Source organism: Nansenia antarctica (genome assembly GCF_963989245.1).
Source record: "Nansenia antarctica genome assembly, chromosome: 13".
Taxonomy (NCBI): domain Eukaryota; kingdom Metazoa; phylum Chordata; class Actinopteri; order Argentiniformes; family Microstomatidae; genus Nansenia; species Nansenia antarctica.
In genome coordinates this window covers 21,190,797-21,210,988 of record NC_137683.1, presented here as the reverse complement: position 1 = coordinate 21,210,988, position 20,192 = coordinate 21,190,797, and the positions used below count along the sequence as shown (strand labels likewise).

The 20,192-nt window shown below is 40.4% G+C and overlaps 2 protein-coding genes across 2 annotated transcripts; one reads left to right on the top strand and one right to left on the bottom strand.

Moving 5' to 3' along the window:
• Positions 1–1,159: 1,159 nt before the first annotated feature.
• On the bottom strand, positions 1,160–13,432 carry LOC308169411 (butyrophilin subfamily 3 member A2-like; the record flags this gene model as incomplete). The annotated part of the gene is made up of 7 exons (XM_080544094.1): positions 1,160–1,236; positions 2,506–2,625; positions 2,841–3,128; positions 3,328–3,675; positions 11,875–12,166; positions 12,739–12,919; positions 13,392–13,432. The coding sequence occupies 7 exons, from the start codon at positions 13,430–13,432 to the stop codon at positions 1,160–1,162; spliced, it is 1,347 nt and encodes a 448-aa protein (XP_080400220.1).
• Positions 13,433–14,478: 1,046 nt separating this feature from the next.
• On the top strand, positions 14,479–19,728 carry LOC308169224 (complement C1q-like protein 2). The gene is made up of 3 exons (XM_080543897.1): positions 14,479–14,800; positions 17,781–17,909; positions 18,213–19,728. Exons 1-3 carry the CDS (start codon positions 14,560–14,562, stop codon positions 18,488–18,490), a joined length of 648 nt encoding a protein of 215 aa, XP_080400023.1. The 5' UTR covers positions 14,479–14,559; the 3' UTR covers positions 18,491–19,728.
• Positions 19,729–20,192: the final 464 nt, after the last annotated feature.

The window sequence follows — 20,192 nt, the reverse complement described above, 5'->3', positions numbered from 1 at the left end:
CACCATGGGTGGCTTTCCCTGTTGTTGTTGTTGTTGTTGTGTTTATGTTACCGTTATTGTTGATTGGTTACTGTATGTCACATGATCACCCAGAGAGAGAGATAGCTCGTTACCTTGGTTACGTAAACAGGCAGTAAAGGGAACAACGCTCATCGGTATGGACAGCAAAGCTGCTGTTCTGTGCCAGAGCTAGTTTTCCCGTCATCTATTAACCTGCCATCTGGGACACAATTAGTTGTATCTTGTATTGTGTATTGTGTTAAGAAGAAGTTCACTAAAGAACCAGAAACGGAGAATCCCTTGTCGTGTGAGTCATTATACCCACGCACATCAGACGGACGAAACACGACAATATCATAAATGTGCATTTGTAATCTAGCTAAGTAAGTAAGTTAGCTAACTATGAATAACATGTATCCAGTTTTTTTAAAATATTTAGTAGTGATATTCGGGGTCTGGGGCAGTTCTTTGCGTTCTGTGCTGCGGGCTCTCTCCCTGCTGATTGCGCGACGCCCCATACCAGGTTAATTCCATAGAATTTACGGGGAAAGCTCTTATGTGTGAATGGGGTTTGAGTATATACTGCATTTGGCATATCTTTTCCCAGACGTTCATCTTCTTCTCTTCATCAGTAATGATGTCTTTAAAACGTACAAAAATTGTATTCATGATTGCAATGATTTAGCTTAATGTTGCGATGTATGTTTAATAAGAGTGTCATACATATAATCTGCGTAACACATTATTTGAAGGGGCATGCACAAGGTAGGCATAACATCTACATAATGATGCCATGACTGACACCTGGTATAATATATATATATATATATATATATATATAAACACAAAGTGACACTTCATGACAGTTGAATAAACATTCATAAATAACCATTAACTGTCATATACAGTAGTACTTATGTAGACATTATAGTATGTCTTCCTTATCTTCAAACGTTTTATGCCCTATCAGACTAATTTCCACCTAAAAACCAGACCCACTAAACTGCTTAATAACATTAGAAATATGATGATCAGATACAAAAGCAAAATGTCATTTGATAGGTAAAACCTTGAATTTTTGTATGGATATCCTCAAATCAGTTGTTCAGAATAACTTAATGTCAAGGAGATAAAATAAACAATCAGAATTTGGGCCCAATTACGGGCCCGTCCATTTTAAAAGGTTATTCATACCCCTATTCAAGTTCTTCTGCTCCTCCAGTTTCTCCTGATGATCTGTAACTCAGAAACACGTATTATCTTACACAAGATATTCAGTTGTGTCAACCTATGGCAACATTAAATGAACCAACATTTACCATGGCTAAGTATTAAGATTCATTAGCTCATGTTTATAAAGTAACATGTCACAACCTCATGTTTATGTAGTCTCAGTCATGTCAGACTGGCCATACAACTTGTAGCATCATCTGGTGCCAACAGGAGTTGAAGAGGTGCTTGTAATTGAGGCAGGATTTAAACTAGACCTTTCTCACAAACAGGGAATTGAATGCACTGTTCACCTGGGAAATTATGCTATTGAATACATATTCTACTAAGCCCATGTTTTAACTGAGTGCAACGAATGCAGGTCGAGTTGTAACAGATGGCCGGGAGGGGCATCGCGAATCGCTCAGGTGGAGCAACAGCAAAAGGGGGGTGGAGCCTCACACAACTTCCTGTGCCCATTGTTTACTTTCTATACCCCTGTTGACATTCTAGTTTTGAGTTTAATATTTGTGACAGCTGCTGGTGAAAGGGATAACAAGCCGGCAGCCAATTTAATGTTCAATTGTAAAAAATAAAATAAAATAAAAAATATGAAAAATGTAAATACATTTCTGCGTTACTGAAAATTAATGACACACTCACTCAGATTGTGTTATTCAAATCAAATCACTCAAATCAAAGCAGTCAAATCAAATCAACACAGCAATGTAAAGTAATAGTTAACTAGTTAGCAGTGGGGATTACTCACCAAATCCATTGCATTGCAACATTTTGGCTTGACTAGTGAGTGTGTGTTTTGTGCGTTGTGATTTTCAACAACGTTGAAATGTATTTACTTTTTTCAAAATAAAAGTCTGAATATTTGGTTGCTGACTTGTTCCCCCTTTCACCAGCCACTGTCACATTTATGTAATAGGGTCCAATTCTTGTTTGTCTGATGCTGGACTCAAACCTATGTTCCACAAGACAACACATGACACGGAAATCATGGCATTGGTTAGGCGAGGACAATACTATTTCAAAGAATGAGGAAGGCAATATCACTGTATGATGCTAATGTAGCCATCCGCCAAATTGACAAGATATGGCCATTTCACTTCAACTTTAGGGTAATGGCCGAGTGGATAGTAAGTTGGACTGGTGATCAGAAGGTCATGAGTTCAAATCCCAACTGGGAACACTTAAGTAAGGCACTTAGCCATAGGGCACTAGCCCTTAGCTGTCTGCTACATGGTAAAAATGCAAAATGTAACTTTGAATAATAAAAAAACAAGCCTCTTCTATGTTGGCGATACAGGAGGACAGATGCGGTGATACACACAACGGCCAGAAACACAGGAACCACAAATGCAGAGATGTAAACCCGGTCAGGCATACTGGTCACGTAGAACTCCTCTGTTACAAGAGACAATGAAGGTCATAGGTCAACAGGGTACCACTTCCTATCAAACCAGGGATCAGCATCTCAAGCTTATTTAGACATGGTTGAAACAATTACACTACAGTCCTACAACAAACTGTCTAATAAAACAGACACTTGATTAATTGTTAAATGCACTGTATTATGAACACAACTGCATAGGTGAGGTCATCTCAGCCCCTAAACCTACCAGTCATCTGCATTGCAGACTCCAGCCTGGATCTCTTGTTCTCTGACATCACCACACAGGTCACCCCCACCAGTTGGTCCATCCCTATTCTAACGTGACTGGTGATGGAATACAGGACTCCTCCCTCTGTCTGTCTGGGTCTGTCTGTCTGTGCTGAGGTAATCTCCTTCCCACTGCGGTCCGTCCACAGCATGTGAGGCTCTGGGTACCAGTCCTCTGAGCTGCAGCTCAGCTGGATGAACACTCTGTGATGTTTTACCAAGGAGATCCTGGGGACACTGCCCTGCTCTGCTCAAAAGAGATGGAAGTAATACAGTACAAAACAATATCATTCCAAGTACCAGGTTGTAAGTGGTTCTGAACTATTCAATGTTATACAGTATGTGTATAGTAAAGACATTTATTGATTTTTAAAAATGCCCACTTGTAATGAATAAAGTATTTTCCTTTAGAGTTTAAATCAATGTGATCTGAAACCTATACTTACGTGTAACCTGTAGGGCAATTGCCAGCTCCTGGATCCATTCCAAGTAGTTGGCATGACATTTGTAGTGTCCGCTATCAGACATCTTGACGTCCTTCAGCAGCAGTGACACGTTGCCTCTCTCCAGCTCCTGGGTGAACAGACTCACTCTGCCCTCATAGCCCTTCCCCTCTGTCACCTTTCCATTCTGATACTGGTACATGTAGTCAGTGAAATGTCCATCCCTGAACCACCTGATCTCCATGGCAACAGCACTAGTTTGAGGAGAGATGTGACAAGGAAGGACGATGTCATTGCCAGCGAAGGCATCTACAGGGTCAGCAGGGACGACAAGGTTCAGCTCCTTGTTATCTGCTGGGAGATAAGATAACGTTTTACAGTTGGTTAGAAGGACGTACTGATAAGACAGGCTCAAAATGCACTGTACCAACGGCTTGTTAAAATTACACAACGTTTTCTTTCACATTATGGAAATATGTATGGCAATATCATGTCGATATCATGTTTTACCACAGTATGGCAAAAAAGACACCTGCTGAAATATATATTTATATTCAAGCTGTTTAATGTTATCAGTGTTTACCTGCAGCAGATGAACATGGAGCAGATATGATAAGGACGGTCAGAAAACAAACTCCTTGAACAAAAGATACCATTGTGCACCTGTCAGGGAATATAACACCAGGGACAGTTACAGAATGCTCACATAGAAATATAGCAAGTTGAATGGACATTGTTCTTTATTTTAACATTGCAGATAGAAAAGTCACAAACATTGAGGCTTTATATATGAGAGTTATGTCTGTTCTGCACAATGTTTCTATCTGAAAGTGTCAGTGCTGTGATTTGGTTCCGTAAATGTGTATTGGTTAATCAGTATGTTGTTGTTGTTTTTTTTACTGTAAAAGGGTTAGGGCTATAGGATCAACATATCCAGTAATATACAGGAATTAACTGACAATATACATTAATTATAATACAAATATACAGTACATTAATTAACTGACAAAACCACCACTTTTAAATGCATTATTTGATTATTATTATTATTATCAATATTTATTATCCTACCATGTGAGTGTACAGAATCAACTCATTATTATTACCTTAATGCTGATAACACAGGTCTATAAGTTAGTGTCCTCTGTTTAAAATGTAAAACACTTTGCTTTCTTGTAGTACAAAGCAATTGTTGGAAAAGATAACATGTGATGTTTAGCCCCGTGTTCAACCTGCTGTACAGCAGTTACAGTGCATTCATCCCAGAGCAAGCCTGTGGTCAGAATGTACAGTATTCAAAACCCTGCTGTTGAATGTATCATCGGAATTCTATAAAATCCTTTGGCATTACATAACAACACTGAATCTAAGACTTTTTAATTTAATACACAAGAGCCTCTTACCTGAATGCTGGCAACAAAGGTCTACAATGGAGACTTGATGTGACTCATATTCAGATTCAAGACAACAGTTTCGTTTTCTCTCAATAGCCCTTTGTTACAGTGACTGTTAAGTTGTACATGTTTTCAATCAGATAGTGGACTTTGGATCTGTCTCTGTCCATACGCACTTTTACATATTTCAAAGGCGATATCTCAGACACCGATTGGACATTATAGACAAAACTTGGGTTTCAAGTTTCAAGTTTATTTCGTTTTTAATTGCATTTTCACCAAGGTCTCAAGACACTGTAGGCTACATCATATACAAATCAAACACATTAACAACACACATATCTGAAATAAAAACATATGGGTACACAAGGGAAGATTAGTTGCTAAGGGCAACCATAGGCAGCTCTAAAAATGTGGGTCTTGAGGTTAGTTTTAAAATGGTAACTGTCACTGAACCCCTAACAAGGACTGTGTTAAAGTTGTTTCATTAGTCAGACATTTGAATACAATAATTTCTGCAGGAATCTGAAAGGGGTGTTCAACTTCAACCAAAAAAGGTGAATAAAAGCAAATAAAAAAGAGAAACAGATGAATAAAGCATTCGTTCATCATTCATGACAGCAGTAGATGCTCATCAATCAATCAATTGGTATTTCTATAAAAAAAAAATTTTTATCTCAGGACTTTATAAAGAAGACATCATATTTATTTTTGTTTCATGCGGTGGTAATGTTTCATGCTGTGGTAATGTTTGCCATTAGATTGAGTTTGAGTTTAATTGCCTATATTTCACTATTCACTGCAAGGACAAGAATACACCAAGTCAAAACCTGCCATAGTAATGTTAACTGCAATGTCTTTGCTAACAGACTGCTTAATGTGCATGCATACTTTTCTTATTCCATGAAGTGTAACTCTTAACCAGGGAGGGGGTCAACCTACAGTACTAGTAGGAGTTACTGTGTTCATACTGCAATGTGGATTTGATTGAATACATTCCTAAACACCAACACACAAATCACTGAACTCTAATATTAATAATAGGTCATCATTCAATATACAGTAGGCAGATTTGAGGTAAGCCCTAGATAAAGTACTATCTAATTAACACTGAAAGGACTGTTAGGACTACCTTCAATGCTGACAGCAGTGTTTTGTTCTTTATCAATCTGAGCAAAGAAATCTACTGACTTCAAGTTGATTATTAACTCCTGGACAAACTTTCATTTTAATCTTAGGCAACGAGTTTATTACAGTGTGTTTGGAAACCCCAAGCTGCAGCATTACTGTCACTCTGGGAGATAACGCTAGTCTCAGCCAGGTTAATGGTTAACCCATAAGAACCCGGACCCATTTCTCCTTCAAGGAAAATTATGGGGGACATAAAAGAGACTAAATAGACCACATAGAACACATTTCTGACATTATTATTTTTTTCAGTTTCATATTCCTTTGCTTCCTATAAACGACTTTGCTTCCTATAAACGACTACCGCCCGGTGGCACTCACACCAATCATCATGAAGTGCTTCGAGAAACTAGTCCGGGCCCACATACTCACATGCCTCCCGCCCAACCTGGATCCATACCAGTTCGCCTACAGAGCCCACAGGTCCACAGAGGACGCTATAGCGACGACTCTCCACGCCACTCTATCCCACCTGGAGAGGGGAAACAGCTACGCGAGACTGCTCTTCGTGGACTTCAGCTCCGCCTTCAACACCATCCTTCCAGACAGGCTAGTGACCAAACTACTAGACCTGGGTCTATCACACTCTATATGTGCGTGGATCAAGGACTTCCTGACCGACCGCCCCCAGAGGGTGCGGGTGGGCCCCCACACCTCCACAGCCCTCAGCCTCAGCACTGGGTCACCCCAGGGCTGCGTGCTAAGCCCCATCCTCTACAACCTCTACACCCACGACTTCACCCCCGTCCACCCCAGCAACTACATCGTAAAGTTTGCAGACGACACCACCGTGGTGGGATGTATCTCGGGGGGGGACGAGGCGGCGTACAGGGATGAGGTAGAGCAACTGAGCAAGCTGTGCAAGGTTAACAACCTGCTGCTAAACAAGTCAAAGACCCAGGAATTCATCGTAGACTTCAGGAGGAAAAAGTCCGAGATCCAGCCCCTGCTCATCGACGGAGAGAGCGTGGAGAGAGTCTCAACCCTCCGATTCCTGGGACACAACATGCGGGATGACCTGGCCTGGAAGGACAACACAAAAGGCACCATCAAGAGGGCACAACAGCGGCTATACACCCTGAGATGCCTCAGGAAAGAACACAACAAGCAGGAGATACTGGTGGCCTTCTACCACGGCGCAGTGGAGAGCATCCTCACCTTCGGCATCTCCAACTGGTTCCACAGCTGCACAACAGCGGAGAGAAACGCGCTACAGAGAGTCGTGAGAACAGCACAGAAGATCACCGGCGCCCCCCTCCCCTCTCTGGAGGAGCTGTACAACACACGCTGTCTCAGGAGGGCCTCCAAGATCTCCAGGGACCCGACCCACCCTGGGCACGTACACTTTGTCAAGCTGCCCTCGAACAGGAGGTACAGGACCCCGGCCGCTAAGACAAACAGACTGAAGGACTGCTTCTACCACAGGGCCGTCAAGGCCCTGAACACAGAAAAGGCCTAAGTTCTGGGCCCAGGACAGTCCGGACGGATTGTATGGCAGCTAGTGCTGAGGCACAAACATGTACATTTTCAAGCCTGCAAACTGTGACACTTTAAAATAATGTGAAAAAATACTCTTTGTGCAATAATGACAACCCTAGTTGACTATCTGTGCAGTATAGTACAGTGGATTGTGTACATAGCCTTTATTGATGTAAACCAGCTCCTTACCTTCTTGTGATTTTATGCATTTATGCTTTTTCTAAAATGTGTTTTTTTCCCCCTTTCCTAACACCAGGGGAGCCACCCCTCCTAAATTTCGTTGTTTGGTACCTGTACTGTAGCAATGACAAATAAAGTCTATCTATCTATCTATCTATCTATCTAAGTTTGTATCTGTTCACCTCTCGCACATGCGCAGACGCCGGCTCTACCTCCTGAACCACAGCCGCCTCATGCTGTTTGTTTACATTTACATTTTTGGCATTTAGCAGACGCCTTATTCCAAAGCGACTTACAATCAATACATACGTTTGTATTATGTCTAATAATGATTGAGTGTTTAGATCAAACTAAAATTCATGACATTTCAGTTGAAAATCCAACATTCTTTTTTTTGATAGCTAGCTTAGTAAAACTATATATTATTGGGTGATATTAGGGTATTTAAACTTTATTTACATTACATTGTGTACATTACATTCACATGTTTGGCATTTAGCACGCTTTATCCTGCTAATCCTCAAATTAATGCCATGACACCACTATACATATCTTTTTAAAATATGTTTTCAGGGCATTTGTGCTATATTGGATAGAGACAGTAGAGAGTGACAGAAAGGGTGAGTGAATTAGAATCGGAATCAGAATTGCTTTTATTACATCAATGTATGAGTACATTGAGTACAATTCTTGAGTTCAGATTCTTCGACATTGGCATTGCAGTAGAATACAAAATCAATAATAAAATAAAGCAGGATATAAAATCAACTTAATCAACAATAGTAATTGAGTGAGAGAGGAGGATTGACATGCAGGGTAGGTCGATGGCGCCACCCAGGCACCCTAGAATACAGTACTATATTATCTGAAATATGTGTTTATGTTTTATTTCATTTGTGATTTTATAATTTTATATTATCATTTGTGAGGTCAGTAATCCCAAGTCTTTTAAAAATCAATTCAACATAATTGTGTATATTACGTTAAAGTTGAGTGCACCTGTCATTGAACCGAAACCATCAACAAACAACAATCTGATGTAAAGTATTATATGTGTCATAAATAAACATAACGTTGTAAAACAATAAGTTCTAATGTGATTCTGATAATGACATAAATCTTTTTTCTCAAAACATCTTGTAAATTGGACAAATAGGGAAAACATGCTCCTCACAATTCATGATCTCCAGAGGCACTCTCCTCTTCTGTTCTCGAACCTGTGGCAATAGTGTGCATCAATCAAAAAAAGTCACTCCCTAATCTTATGCACAGCTACACAAATAATTTTGTCTACAAAATCAATTGGTCCAAATATGCATTATTACCTCTGAATGAGGCAATGAGTAGGCTAATGCTCCATTACCAGCGAAGTTCTCTAAAGTATACAACATTTTCGCTACCTGGGTCTGATGTATCTGTTCATACACTCAACAACCACAATTAACTAAAATGCAATACTTTCATGCTCGCATCTCTATCGAAAGGTGAATGTAGTCAGGATCAATCTGTCCATTCCAGGACATGCTAAACATTTTCTTGGTACTTAATGTTTCTTTTCTTGACAGCTTCGATTGGCTTTGCACACGTAATGGAGTCCCATGGGAAAGAGAACTGGTGATATAGCCGATTCTTGAGTTGTATTTGAGTGGTAGTACTAGAGGACTAGCCTCTATGTGTGTTCTCAGTAAAGCAGCTCAGGAACCCTTATCCATAATGTAAAGTACTCTGTAGAAAAAGTAACTTCCTAGCTTCTATTCTATCTATTGATGGTCTGGTCTAGAGTCTGGACCAACATAACACTTTCATCCAGAAATCCTAATCATCAAATAACACATTATATAGGGCCCTATTATGCACTTCTTAACTTGCCGTCTTAAGTCTTAATTAAGACGCACCGCCAGGTTAAGACCTACCGCCACCCTTATTATGCGCTTCATACGCGCTACTGCTATTATGCAGGTGTCGCTAGGCGCCCACACATAAGACGTAAGACTCCCGTGCATATATTACTCATTGTGGGAGTGTTCATATGTTAATGAAGTGCGCTAGGCGCCCCTGCTATTATGCGATCTGACTTTGCGCCTAGCGCTAAGAAGTGGTTTGAAAAGTTCTTAGGCGCTAGAGTTCATGCACGTTTTGAAACACGAGCGCGCCTCCGCGGTTTGCGCATGCGCGCCGACCGACTTCTTAAGAAGTGGGTCAGCGCGCATGCGCAAACCGCGGAGGCGCGCTCGTGTTTCAAAACGTGCATGAAGTCTAGCGCCTATGAACTGCATAATAGCATAGCGCTTATGACTTAACGCAGCCGGTTCTTAAAGGGAATGGCACCTGGCACGCTGATTGGGTTGATTGAGAAGACGCCCAAAACACACCCATGACTAATTTATGGGCTTAGCGCCGGGTTTTAGGCGCCCACTACCTCACGCATAATAGCAAAGTGGCCTTGACCACGCCTCCACGTCTTAAGTTTAGATCTACCGCCTCGTCTTATTGCTTAAGACTTATGAAGTGCATAATAGGGCCCTATAACTGTCTTCTCATAATATACTGTATTCCATGCAAATTATTCCAGATTACTGCTAAACTCTCCAAATTGCACAGTCTGTCCCCAGCGGGCCCCAGGCACCTGTACACATCAGAGGTGGCAGTGTGTGGCTTCAGTGTTATCTAGCATCATTAGGATAAACAAACTAATTTGTGTTTTGTGTTTTCTGTAATAATAATTTCACTCTGTTTTTCATTGTTCAATAGTAAAAAAAAAAAAAAAAAAAAAAGAAGTCACCTTTTAAAACAATCTCTGAGTTAAGTTGTCTCGCTTTGAATGCCTTGAACAACCCTGGTGTTTCAAATTTCTCATTTGAGTCAATTCTTACATCTTCCAAGATTCCCCTCTCTCTCCCACGTGAGGTCCTTCTGCTGAACAGCTCTACAGCTAGCGTGTGATGCTCTCTGGGAATCACTAGCATAGCAGAGCTGGGTCAGACTGCAAAAACGATTATTTGATGTATTATAACGCAGTATGAGAATGGTTTAAGAAAGAGACACATGATGCAGCTGCATGAGAAATGGTCATAGTTGGAGACGGTATGCATTGTCGATGGGCCAGAAATACACATGAAAATTGATTTTGTGTAAACTTTCCCTTAAACACAAATACAGTATATCAATGACTTGGAAGTGGACTGGACATACAGTATGTGTGGATTCCAATAAATTAAAGACACATTCAAAAAATGTAAAATGTTAGATAGTTTATTAGTAAATTGTATTGCTTAATGCCTTACATTTATTTAACATTGTCTTCAGTCTTACATTTTCTATTTCCATTGTCTTCAAAGTTCTTCATAATATCATTAAACTGAATTAGCTTTATTACTAGCATCTCCCTCTGAACACAGAAAAGGTGAGCCCTACATTCGTCAAGTTTTCAATAATAGATAGTTTATTAGTAAATTGTGTTGCTTAATGCCTTACGCCGGGTGCACACAGGGCCATTGCGTGGTTCTGGCGCAACCTGTTGGGATGGACTTGACGTACTTCAACGTGCGATGCAGACGCAACAACTCTACTCGTGTTGCTAGCGAAGTTTCCCACAGAAGTGGGGAAAAAAACGTCAGATCAGATATATAAACGGGTTATTTTGATAAACTGGACACATTTTGTGAATATATATGGTTACTTTCTCGCCTGAAAACATATAAAAACTTCATAAAATGACATATTAACACTTGTAGAGCCAAATTACAGATTTTAGCCAATGGCGGCCAAAATTGAGGATTTAAAATCTGAGGCGAGAGCTCCGGGCAAGAAACTACTTCCGGTTTACTTCCGGATCCAACGCAACGCAAAAAGCTGTAATTTTTTGACTGATTGCCGCACCCTGACGGTCAAGAAACGCCATGCAGAGCAAGGCAACTGATCAACGCAACGGCCCCATTGAGATGAATGACTTCCGGTGCAACGCAATGGCCCTGTGTGCACCCGGCGTTACATTGATTTAACATGGTCTTCAGTCTTACATTTCCTATTTCCATTGACTTCAAAGTTCTTGAGATCATTAAACTGAATTAGCTTTAGTATTAGCATCTCCCTCTGAACAAAGAGAAAGGTGAGCCGTAGTATCCTGCGCCACCAAGCCTAGTCTCCAGGTCTTTTACAGTCAGAGTCTGCACCTTACCATTGTTATCAGGACCTAGGTAACCTGCTGAATCAAGTGGGCCGTTTACACCAGTACAACAATACGCACTCCAATAATACATAGCAACCCTCACACCACCATGGATTACAATATTAGGATTAGGCACCACACCAGTGACGACAAAGGCCCTATGACCAGAGCAGCTCTTCTCTAGTAGCTCAGCCAGGTCCCCCTCATGTTTCATCCACTGGCCCCTGTTGAACCCTGGGTCCTGGGGGGCAGCGTTGGTCAGGGTGGAGGTGGCAAGCATGGAGGACTGGGTGGAGGTGTGGTGGACGGGGTAGAGGTGGCCCTTGTCGTAGCCGGAGCCCTCGTAGTCACTGTTCAGGGCCTGGTGGCGACCCCTGTCATTTGAGGGAACGTGGTTTAGCCCGCCCATGCAGCCATGACTACCACCATCCAGCTGGTAGAATCAGAAGATAATTAGTAGCTGGATGACAGATGATCAAGTTGTTACAATGTGGCTCCCTGGTGATAATGTATATTAATATACAGTATACTCATGTGAGTGACAATTCATTTTTTGGGTTTTTAATACGACTTTATTTTTGTCGTCAATTATTGCTAAATGCATAGGCTGCCATATTACTCTCTGTGCTTGTTACTGCTTGTTACTGACTAATATAATATACTTCATGCCATTTAGCACTTTTATCCAAAGTCAGTACAGTGCATCTACTTTTTGTTTATATGGTTCCAACAGCAATAACACTTACCACAACTTAAGTGGTGCTAGCGCCATGCTATACCAATGAGCCACATGCTGTAAGCCGATACAATTATGTTTGGAAGGGTAAAGGCATTCAGAGGTATAATCACCTAATAATCATATGCATAAACAGGAGCAGATGTTTAAATGTGTTTGTATGTTAACTAATAATATGCATAATGTAGTTCTTAAAGTACGTATGAATATAATTATATATAACACCTTTGAATATAAAAGCACATCTTCATGTAAATATAACTACATACCTGAGGTTCGATATACCAAGGATCTTTTCTGGAAACATCTGCATGTTGAAACTCATAGGCAGAATACACTGGAATCTTGTTGTTGGTGTCATAGAGCGTGGCATAGAAGTAGTCTAGTTGGTTGTTCTGGTCCAGCAGACACTGGCATATCTGTTGGTAGCGGTTGTTGTCCTTAGCATCACTGAGGATTGTTGGAGGGACACCGTTCAGAAAGAACTGACTACATTTTTTAAATGTGGTCACTTCCCCCTGAGAGAGCAGAGGAAGCAATGGAAATAGCAAAAGAAAGACGCCACAGTGGAGTCTCATGGTGGGACAGTCTGTGTAGAGACCAAAATGGTAACTGAACTGAAGTGTCCTGGAGAGTAGACACAAGCTTTGGGCTTGTCTGTGTCCCTGATTGTGCCTAATATAGGTACACCGTGTTCATGCACCTGTTTGCTCACATGCACACCTGGGTAGAAACACTATTGGAAATTATTTCATAGAAAAAATCCCAAAAGTGCAAGAACACAAATGCTATAATATTATTATCATTTAAAATCCTATTTCAAACCCAAATGCAGATATATATCTTGGCAGGATAATCAGGATAATCTCGCATAGCAAATGTGGAAAAAGACTATGTTCACATGCAATGGGTTTTTTATCACAGAGAACTGTTGCCGAAATTGCCAAACAGTGTGAACAGCATGTGGGAAAGACACAGCTGACAACCAGAGCACAGTTAGTCCTGAAAAAAACCAACTTGTCTTTACTTGGGAAGTTAAAACAATCTCTGAGTTAAGAATGGTTGGCACAACAACAAAAAGGAAGAAGAGCAGAATGATACTGAAGTGGCTGTGGGCTGCATGCACCTGTGATTCACAACTCCCTGTTTTGTTTGTAACTGTAAAAGGCAAAAAGGCATTTGAATGACTAAGTAAGGTCACTCAACAGCAGTATTTCCACTCCATGCCTGGGGGACCCCCAGTGTCTGCACATTGCGTGCACCTGTGATAACAGGTCCTTGAAACATAAAGGTGCATTCTGTAACTTTTCATTTACAGTCATAATGCTGAACTAAAGGGGTGCATCTCTCAGCCATTCTAATTAAGATCAATCAATCAATTACTGTGTTGGTATTTTCATCTCCAAAAAAGGATAAAGTAAACATTTCATAGTAACAGAGATCTCCTGAGAAGATTAAGGATATGTTTCCTCAGAAATCTATGAATATGTAATGGATTAATCAGAACAACAATATTGATTGGCCAAGAGGCGTTCAAAGCTATGCTTTATTCCCTACTTTATCTTACATTTTAGGGAATTTGCATTTTTCCTGTTAACCATACATTGCAGTAATATCCCTGCACAAACACTCGAATTACAAAGATTACACTTACATTAATACTAAAGCATTATCTTATTGTAACAATTCCCTGGTTTTTTTGTAACTGAAAAAGGCATACAGGCACTAATTAAGGTCACTCAACAGTAGTTACAACACACTTACTTGTGTATACTATCTACACATAAGAAAAAAATAAAATCAATAAGGTTGAAAAAGGATACATATATATATACCCTGGATTTGTATTGCACTGCATGTGGGCTAATGTTCTACAAGGTAATGGTGTCTGTTTGCCTTGCTTCTATCTTGACATTGTTCCTGAAAATGACCAAAAAAATAGACCTCCTGATGGGATAAAGGTTAAATAAATACACAGACAGGAGTACATAAAAAGTTGGATGTCGACCCTAACTGCACACAAAGAGGCAGAGAGAACTTGATAATACATACAAGTACATAATAGAGAAGAATCCAAATCCAAGTGCAAGATGAAGAGTATGGTGTCTCTGCTGGTGTTGCTGTGCTGTGGTCTGTCTGCAGCACAAGAATATACGCAAACCATTGATAATGAGATAGAACCTAAGGGATCCTGCTATCCTAACATGTGTATATTGCTGAAAGACTTTGGAGCCTTGGAGGAGAAACTAAGAGCTATAGTGGACAAACTCAACGCAATGGAAACCAGGTTCATAGACAGTGAGAAGAAGCATCTAGAAGAACTAAACAAAGGTAAGACTCCACTGATCCTAAAAAAATGTCCTTCCTATATATATATATATATATATATTTTTATTATTTAAAAAATATATATTAACAATTGGCCTTTGCTTGTAGCTCTGGATGTCCTGAAAACAATATTTGTACACAATATTAACGAGATGTGCCTGTATTCAACAACATTTTGAATGGCTGACACTCATTGGTTACAAACACAGACAGTAGCCACCGTGGTCTTATTCATTTTTAAATGCATGACAACATGGAATCTCCCAATATAATCGTGGCTAGGGAACCAGGGTCATAATAAAGTGTAGTCTTCGTGGCCGTTGCATCCAAACAGTTCTGTGGCCTGTCCCATGAAGTATGACAGGTGCCATACTGTAGCCAGAGAAACAGTCAGAGTGGTGCTGTTGGTAAGATGAAAGCTGATTATGCATTCAATCATCATTTATTTGTTTTGAGAGTGCTGGCTGTATTACTTACTTACTGGATCAACCCTGGGTTTTACAGAACCCAAAGACACATTCAGCAAAACCAAACTTTATTTAGAGTTGAGCAAACCCAGAGGTAGGTGACGGTCCTCTGTGGCTCAGTTGGTAGAGCATGGAGCTAACAACAATTAGGTTGTGGGTTTGATTCCTGCTGGGACCATATATACTGAAATGTATGCAGTCATTACAATAGAAGTTGCTTTGAATAAAAGCGTCAGCTAAATAGCATACGGCCGCCGCTACATGCACTACGGGCACCACACACTGTGCGTAGGGCACCAAAACAGCCTAATGATCATGATAATAATAATAATGGTGAATTAGTTAAATTTAAGATGACCCACAACTACAATAGGCACCATTAGACTATTATTAGACCACCATGAGGTACAGAGTACAGAAGTCCCCCTAACCCCCAAAATCAATTTCCCTGTGCTTCTCTCTCTCTCTCTCTCTCTCTCTCTCTCTCTCTCTCTCTCTCTCTCTCTCTCTCTCTCTCTCTCTCTCTCTTCTCTCTCTCTCTCTCTCTCTCTCTCTCTCTCTCTCTCTCTCTCTCTCTCTCTCTCTCTCTCTCTCTCTCTCTCTCTCAGCGCCCCCTTGTGGGTGTAGACACAAAACAACTGTGTTCATTTCTTTGTACACTCACTGGTCTTCCCAGAATACTGGCCACATGACATTACATAACATGAATCAGTCCCAATACTTTTGGTGCCATGAAATAGGGGGACCAGCGTTATGATTTCTAAATGATGAAAGCAATATGTACAAAGAATACTCTCCAATCAAACCTGTACTTCATAACAATTGTTGAAAAGAAATGCTTCACTGGATAGTGATTATATGGGAATATATACTGTATTTGGCATATACGGATGTAGGGTATTCCGTTACTTCTGCTACTTTATTATTTACAGTGGGGAAAAAATCACCCCCTGCTGATTTTACCCCCTTACAAAGGGGTGAGTTCACCCCCTTACAAAGAAATGAGCAGTCTATAATTTTAATGGTAGGTTCACTTTAACAGTGAGAGACAACATTTATTTATTTTTTAAATCCCAGAAAATCACATTACCGTATATATATTTTAAAAAAAGATTTGTGTTTTATTGAGTAAAATAAGTATTTCACCCCCTACCAACGAGCAAGAATTCTGGCTCCCACAGACCGGTTATGTGACCATGAGGCACACGGATTAGTCCTCTCGCTTTAAGAAAGTACTCCTAATCTCAACTCGTTACCTGTATAAAAGACACAGTCCACAGAATCAATCAGATTCCAACCTCTCCACCATGGGCAAGACCAAAAAGTTGTCTAAGGACATCAGGGACAAGATTGTAGACCTGCACAAGACTGGACTCGGCTACAAGACCATTGGCAAGCATCTTGGTGAGAAGGAGAATACTGTTGGTGCAATTATTCGAAAATGGAAGAAACACAAATTGACCATCAATCTCCCTCGGTCTGGGGCTCCACGCAAGATCTCACCTCGTGGGGTGACGTTGATCATGAGAAAGGTCAACCGATAACTACACGGTAGGAGCTTGTTAATGATCTCAAGGCAGCTGGGACCACAGTCACCAAGATGACCATTGGTAACACACTACACCATAATGGATTAAAATCCTGTAGCACCCACAAGGTCCCCCTGCTCAAGAAGGCACATGTACAGGCTCGTCTGAAGTTTGCCAATGAGCACCTGAATGATTCAGAGGAGGCTTGGAAAAAAGTGCTGTGAGACCAAATGATGAGACCAAAATCAAGCTCTTTGGCATCAACTCGACTCGCCATGTTTGGAGGAGGAAAAATACTGACTTTGACCCCAAGAACACCATCCCAACACATTATGCTTTGGGGCTGTTTCTCTGCTAAGGGAACAGTACGTCTTCACCGCATCGAGGGTAAATGAACGGGTCCATGTACTGTGAAATCTTGGGTGAGACAATACCCCAAAACATACAAAGGAGTGGCTCAAGAAGAAGCACATTAGTCAGTCTCTGGACCTTAATCCCACAGAAAATCTGTGGAGGGAGCTGAAGCTTCGAGTTGCCAAGCGACTACCTCCAAACCTTAAGGATCTGGAGTGGGTCTGCAAAGAGGAGTGGGCCAAAATCCCTCCTGGGATCTGCTCAAACTTGGTGAGAACTACAATAAACTTCTGACCGCTGTGCTTGCCAACAAGGGTTTCTCCACCAAACTGAGTCATGTTTTGCTATGGGGTGAAATACTTATTTTACTAGGAATGTTTTTTTTCCATATTCTCTCTCTCACTGTTAAAATGAACCTACCATTAACATGATAGACTGTTCATTTCTTTGTCTCACAAAATCAGCAGGGGGTGAAATACTTAAAATACTTTATTCTCACAAAATCTGCACATGAAAGGTGTAAGACACTGAAACAAACTCATAATGAAACTTTGGGGGATAATGATTGAAATGTGCATTGTGGCTCTAGATGTGAAGATAAAACTTTATTTAATAAACATTTTTATTTTATAGAAAGTACAAAGGTGATTTTCTCTGCTGCCATTGGAAATCAAGGACCCACAGGGCCATTCCAAGAAGATACTACCCTGATCTACGCTAATGTCCTCACAAACATCGGCAACGCCTACAATCCAACGACAGGTGAGCTATGAATGACTAATTAAGGTGAAGGTCACTCAACAGCAGTCTTTCCAATCTATTCTGTGGGAACCCCAGTGTCTGCACATGTTCTAACTCATAATGTGTGACTATCTCACAACACTCTAACACTATTTCACCACACAAATATATAACTACCCATATACCAAATCACACCTTGTGTTGCTTTTGTCAATTCCAAAAAGAAAGTACTTAATAGGTTAAATTACCATGTACTTTCTTCCTGTTACGCTGATGTTTCTGTTAATCTTACAACACTCTGTGGCACTTTCTTTTCTTCTACAGGTATTTTCACTGCCCCAGTGAAAGGCGTCTACTACTTCAGCTTCTTCTACCATGCTGGAGGACACCACCGTGCTTCTGCTCTCCTGTATAAGAACGGACAACGCATGGCCAGCGCTACTGATCACCAATCGAGTGACACAGCAGATAACGGAGGTAACGGCATCTCACTGCAGCTGGAGGTTGGAGATAAGGTCTACATGCTCCTCCAGGCTGGCACTCATGTGTGGGATTTATACAATCACACCACCTTTAATGGTTTTCTGCTCAGCCAGATGTGAGGAGCTGATGCAGTGTTTCATTACAGCCCATGACTACCTATGAACGTTGAAATGTTGGGCTGCTTTAGGCTACTTTGAGTGCCCAAAGAATAATCTAATATTCATGTGTTGTAATGCATTACTAATTGATGTATTACTGTTTATATACATTAATATGTAGACTATACATCAACTTTACTTGAAGTGCCAATTTTAGCAAAGACCGCTTATCATGAGTTGTGAATTGTAACAAAGGGGTAGGCTATTTTTTATTATTATTGTATTTTTTATTATTTTTGTCCCAAACACATAAAAAGTAAAAAAAAAGTTTTATCCAACACAAATTCACCTTGTGCAATTTACACTAGCGCGTTCGGGAGGGGACAGGAGGAAGTAAGACCTTCTCTAGTCCTGACCCTTCCTTACACGATATTACAACATTTCATAAATAGAGTCTCTTTCTCAAACTAAATACAACATAAATATCCAGATACAACATAAATATCCAAATGCAGAAAATTAAATAAGATGTACTTCAGTCAGCCTACTATTCAGAGTGCTCTGTCCAAAAACACTTGTTTATAGTGGCCTTTGAATTTATTCATATTTTTGCTCAGTTTTACACTCGCATCTAGTCCATTCCAAAGGGATGCCCCACAAACAGAGATGCACATACTTTTCAGAGTTGTACGAACACTAGGCTGTTTTAGATTCAAAGTCCCTCTTAAATAATAACCACCGTCATTCTACGTTAACCTTAAACATAATTTGTGAAGTTTTGAATTTAACTAAATCCATGAATTTCAATGTTTGGCTCTTTAAAAACAGACAATTTGTATGATCTAAGTATCTAGCATGATGTACAATCCGTATAGCTCTTTTTTGCAATGTCCATATCTTTTGTAGGTTGCTTTTGTAAGTATTCCCCCACACTTCAACACAATATGACAGATATGGTACAATAAGTGTGCAATACAGTGTGTACAATATTTTCTGATTAAAAATATATCTTGTTTTGCCAAATATTCCGATACTTCTTGCTATCTTTGAACACTCTTTCCTTGCTACTTCCAATAGCTGCTTCAGGTCATCACCCGAACACAATATATTTGTGTCATCCGCAAAGACAACAAGTTTCATTAAGTCAGACACTTAACAAATATAATTTTAACAATCTACTGTATACGCCTCATGTATTATGATGATGAGAAATGATGTTATGCATCCGGCTGATAATAAAGTAAAACACTGAAACTGGAGATGTCTGACCGTAACTCTTTGAAGGTGATGACGCACAGCACATACTAGATAGACATGTCCCTTTGTGGTACTTAAGTAGCTAAAATAAATGCGCACTGTATACCTGTTGTCACACATCAGCCCAAATACAACATTATGTGAAATAAACATCACTATAGTTAAAGACTTTTCATGAATGTTGGTTTTCAGTCAGGCACTACAGATTATTCCACTACTGATGGAATAAGGCCAGGGGTGAAAGTGGTTTGAGTTTCTTACAGGAACTATAGGCTACTACCCCAACCTTCATCGTTTCATATTGTTCTCCTCCTGCCCCCAGCTTCATGCATCCCTGAACACACACATCGTGGTGTTGGTGTCGAAATTAGAAACACTTTAGGGCTGCCATGTTTCACCAAAAGTTTGGAGTGAGAGTTTTTGGTGGTGGAGCGACCCAAAACTGTGCACGTTTTGGTAGCGGCGG

What these genes read in the sequence shown, in the direction of transcription:
- LOC308169224 (XM_080543897.1), top strand. Translation starts at nt 14,560, where the DNA reads ATGAAGAGTATGGTGTCTCTGCTGGTGTTGCTGTGCTGTGGTCTGTCT. An exon ending in TCTAGAAGAACTAAACAAAG is followed by an intron (nt 14,801 to 17,780) that starts GTAAGACTCCAC and finishes TTTATTTTATAG; the next exon opens with AAAGTACAAAGGTGATTTTC. An exon ending in CGCCTACAATCCAACGACAG is followed by an intron (nt 17,910 to 18,212) that starts GTGAGCTATGAA and finishes TTTCTTCTACAG; the next exon opens with GTATTTTCACTGCCCCAGTG.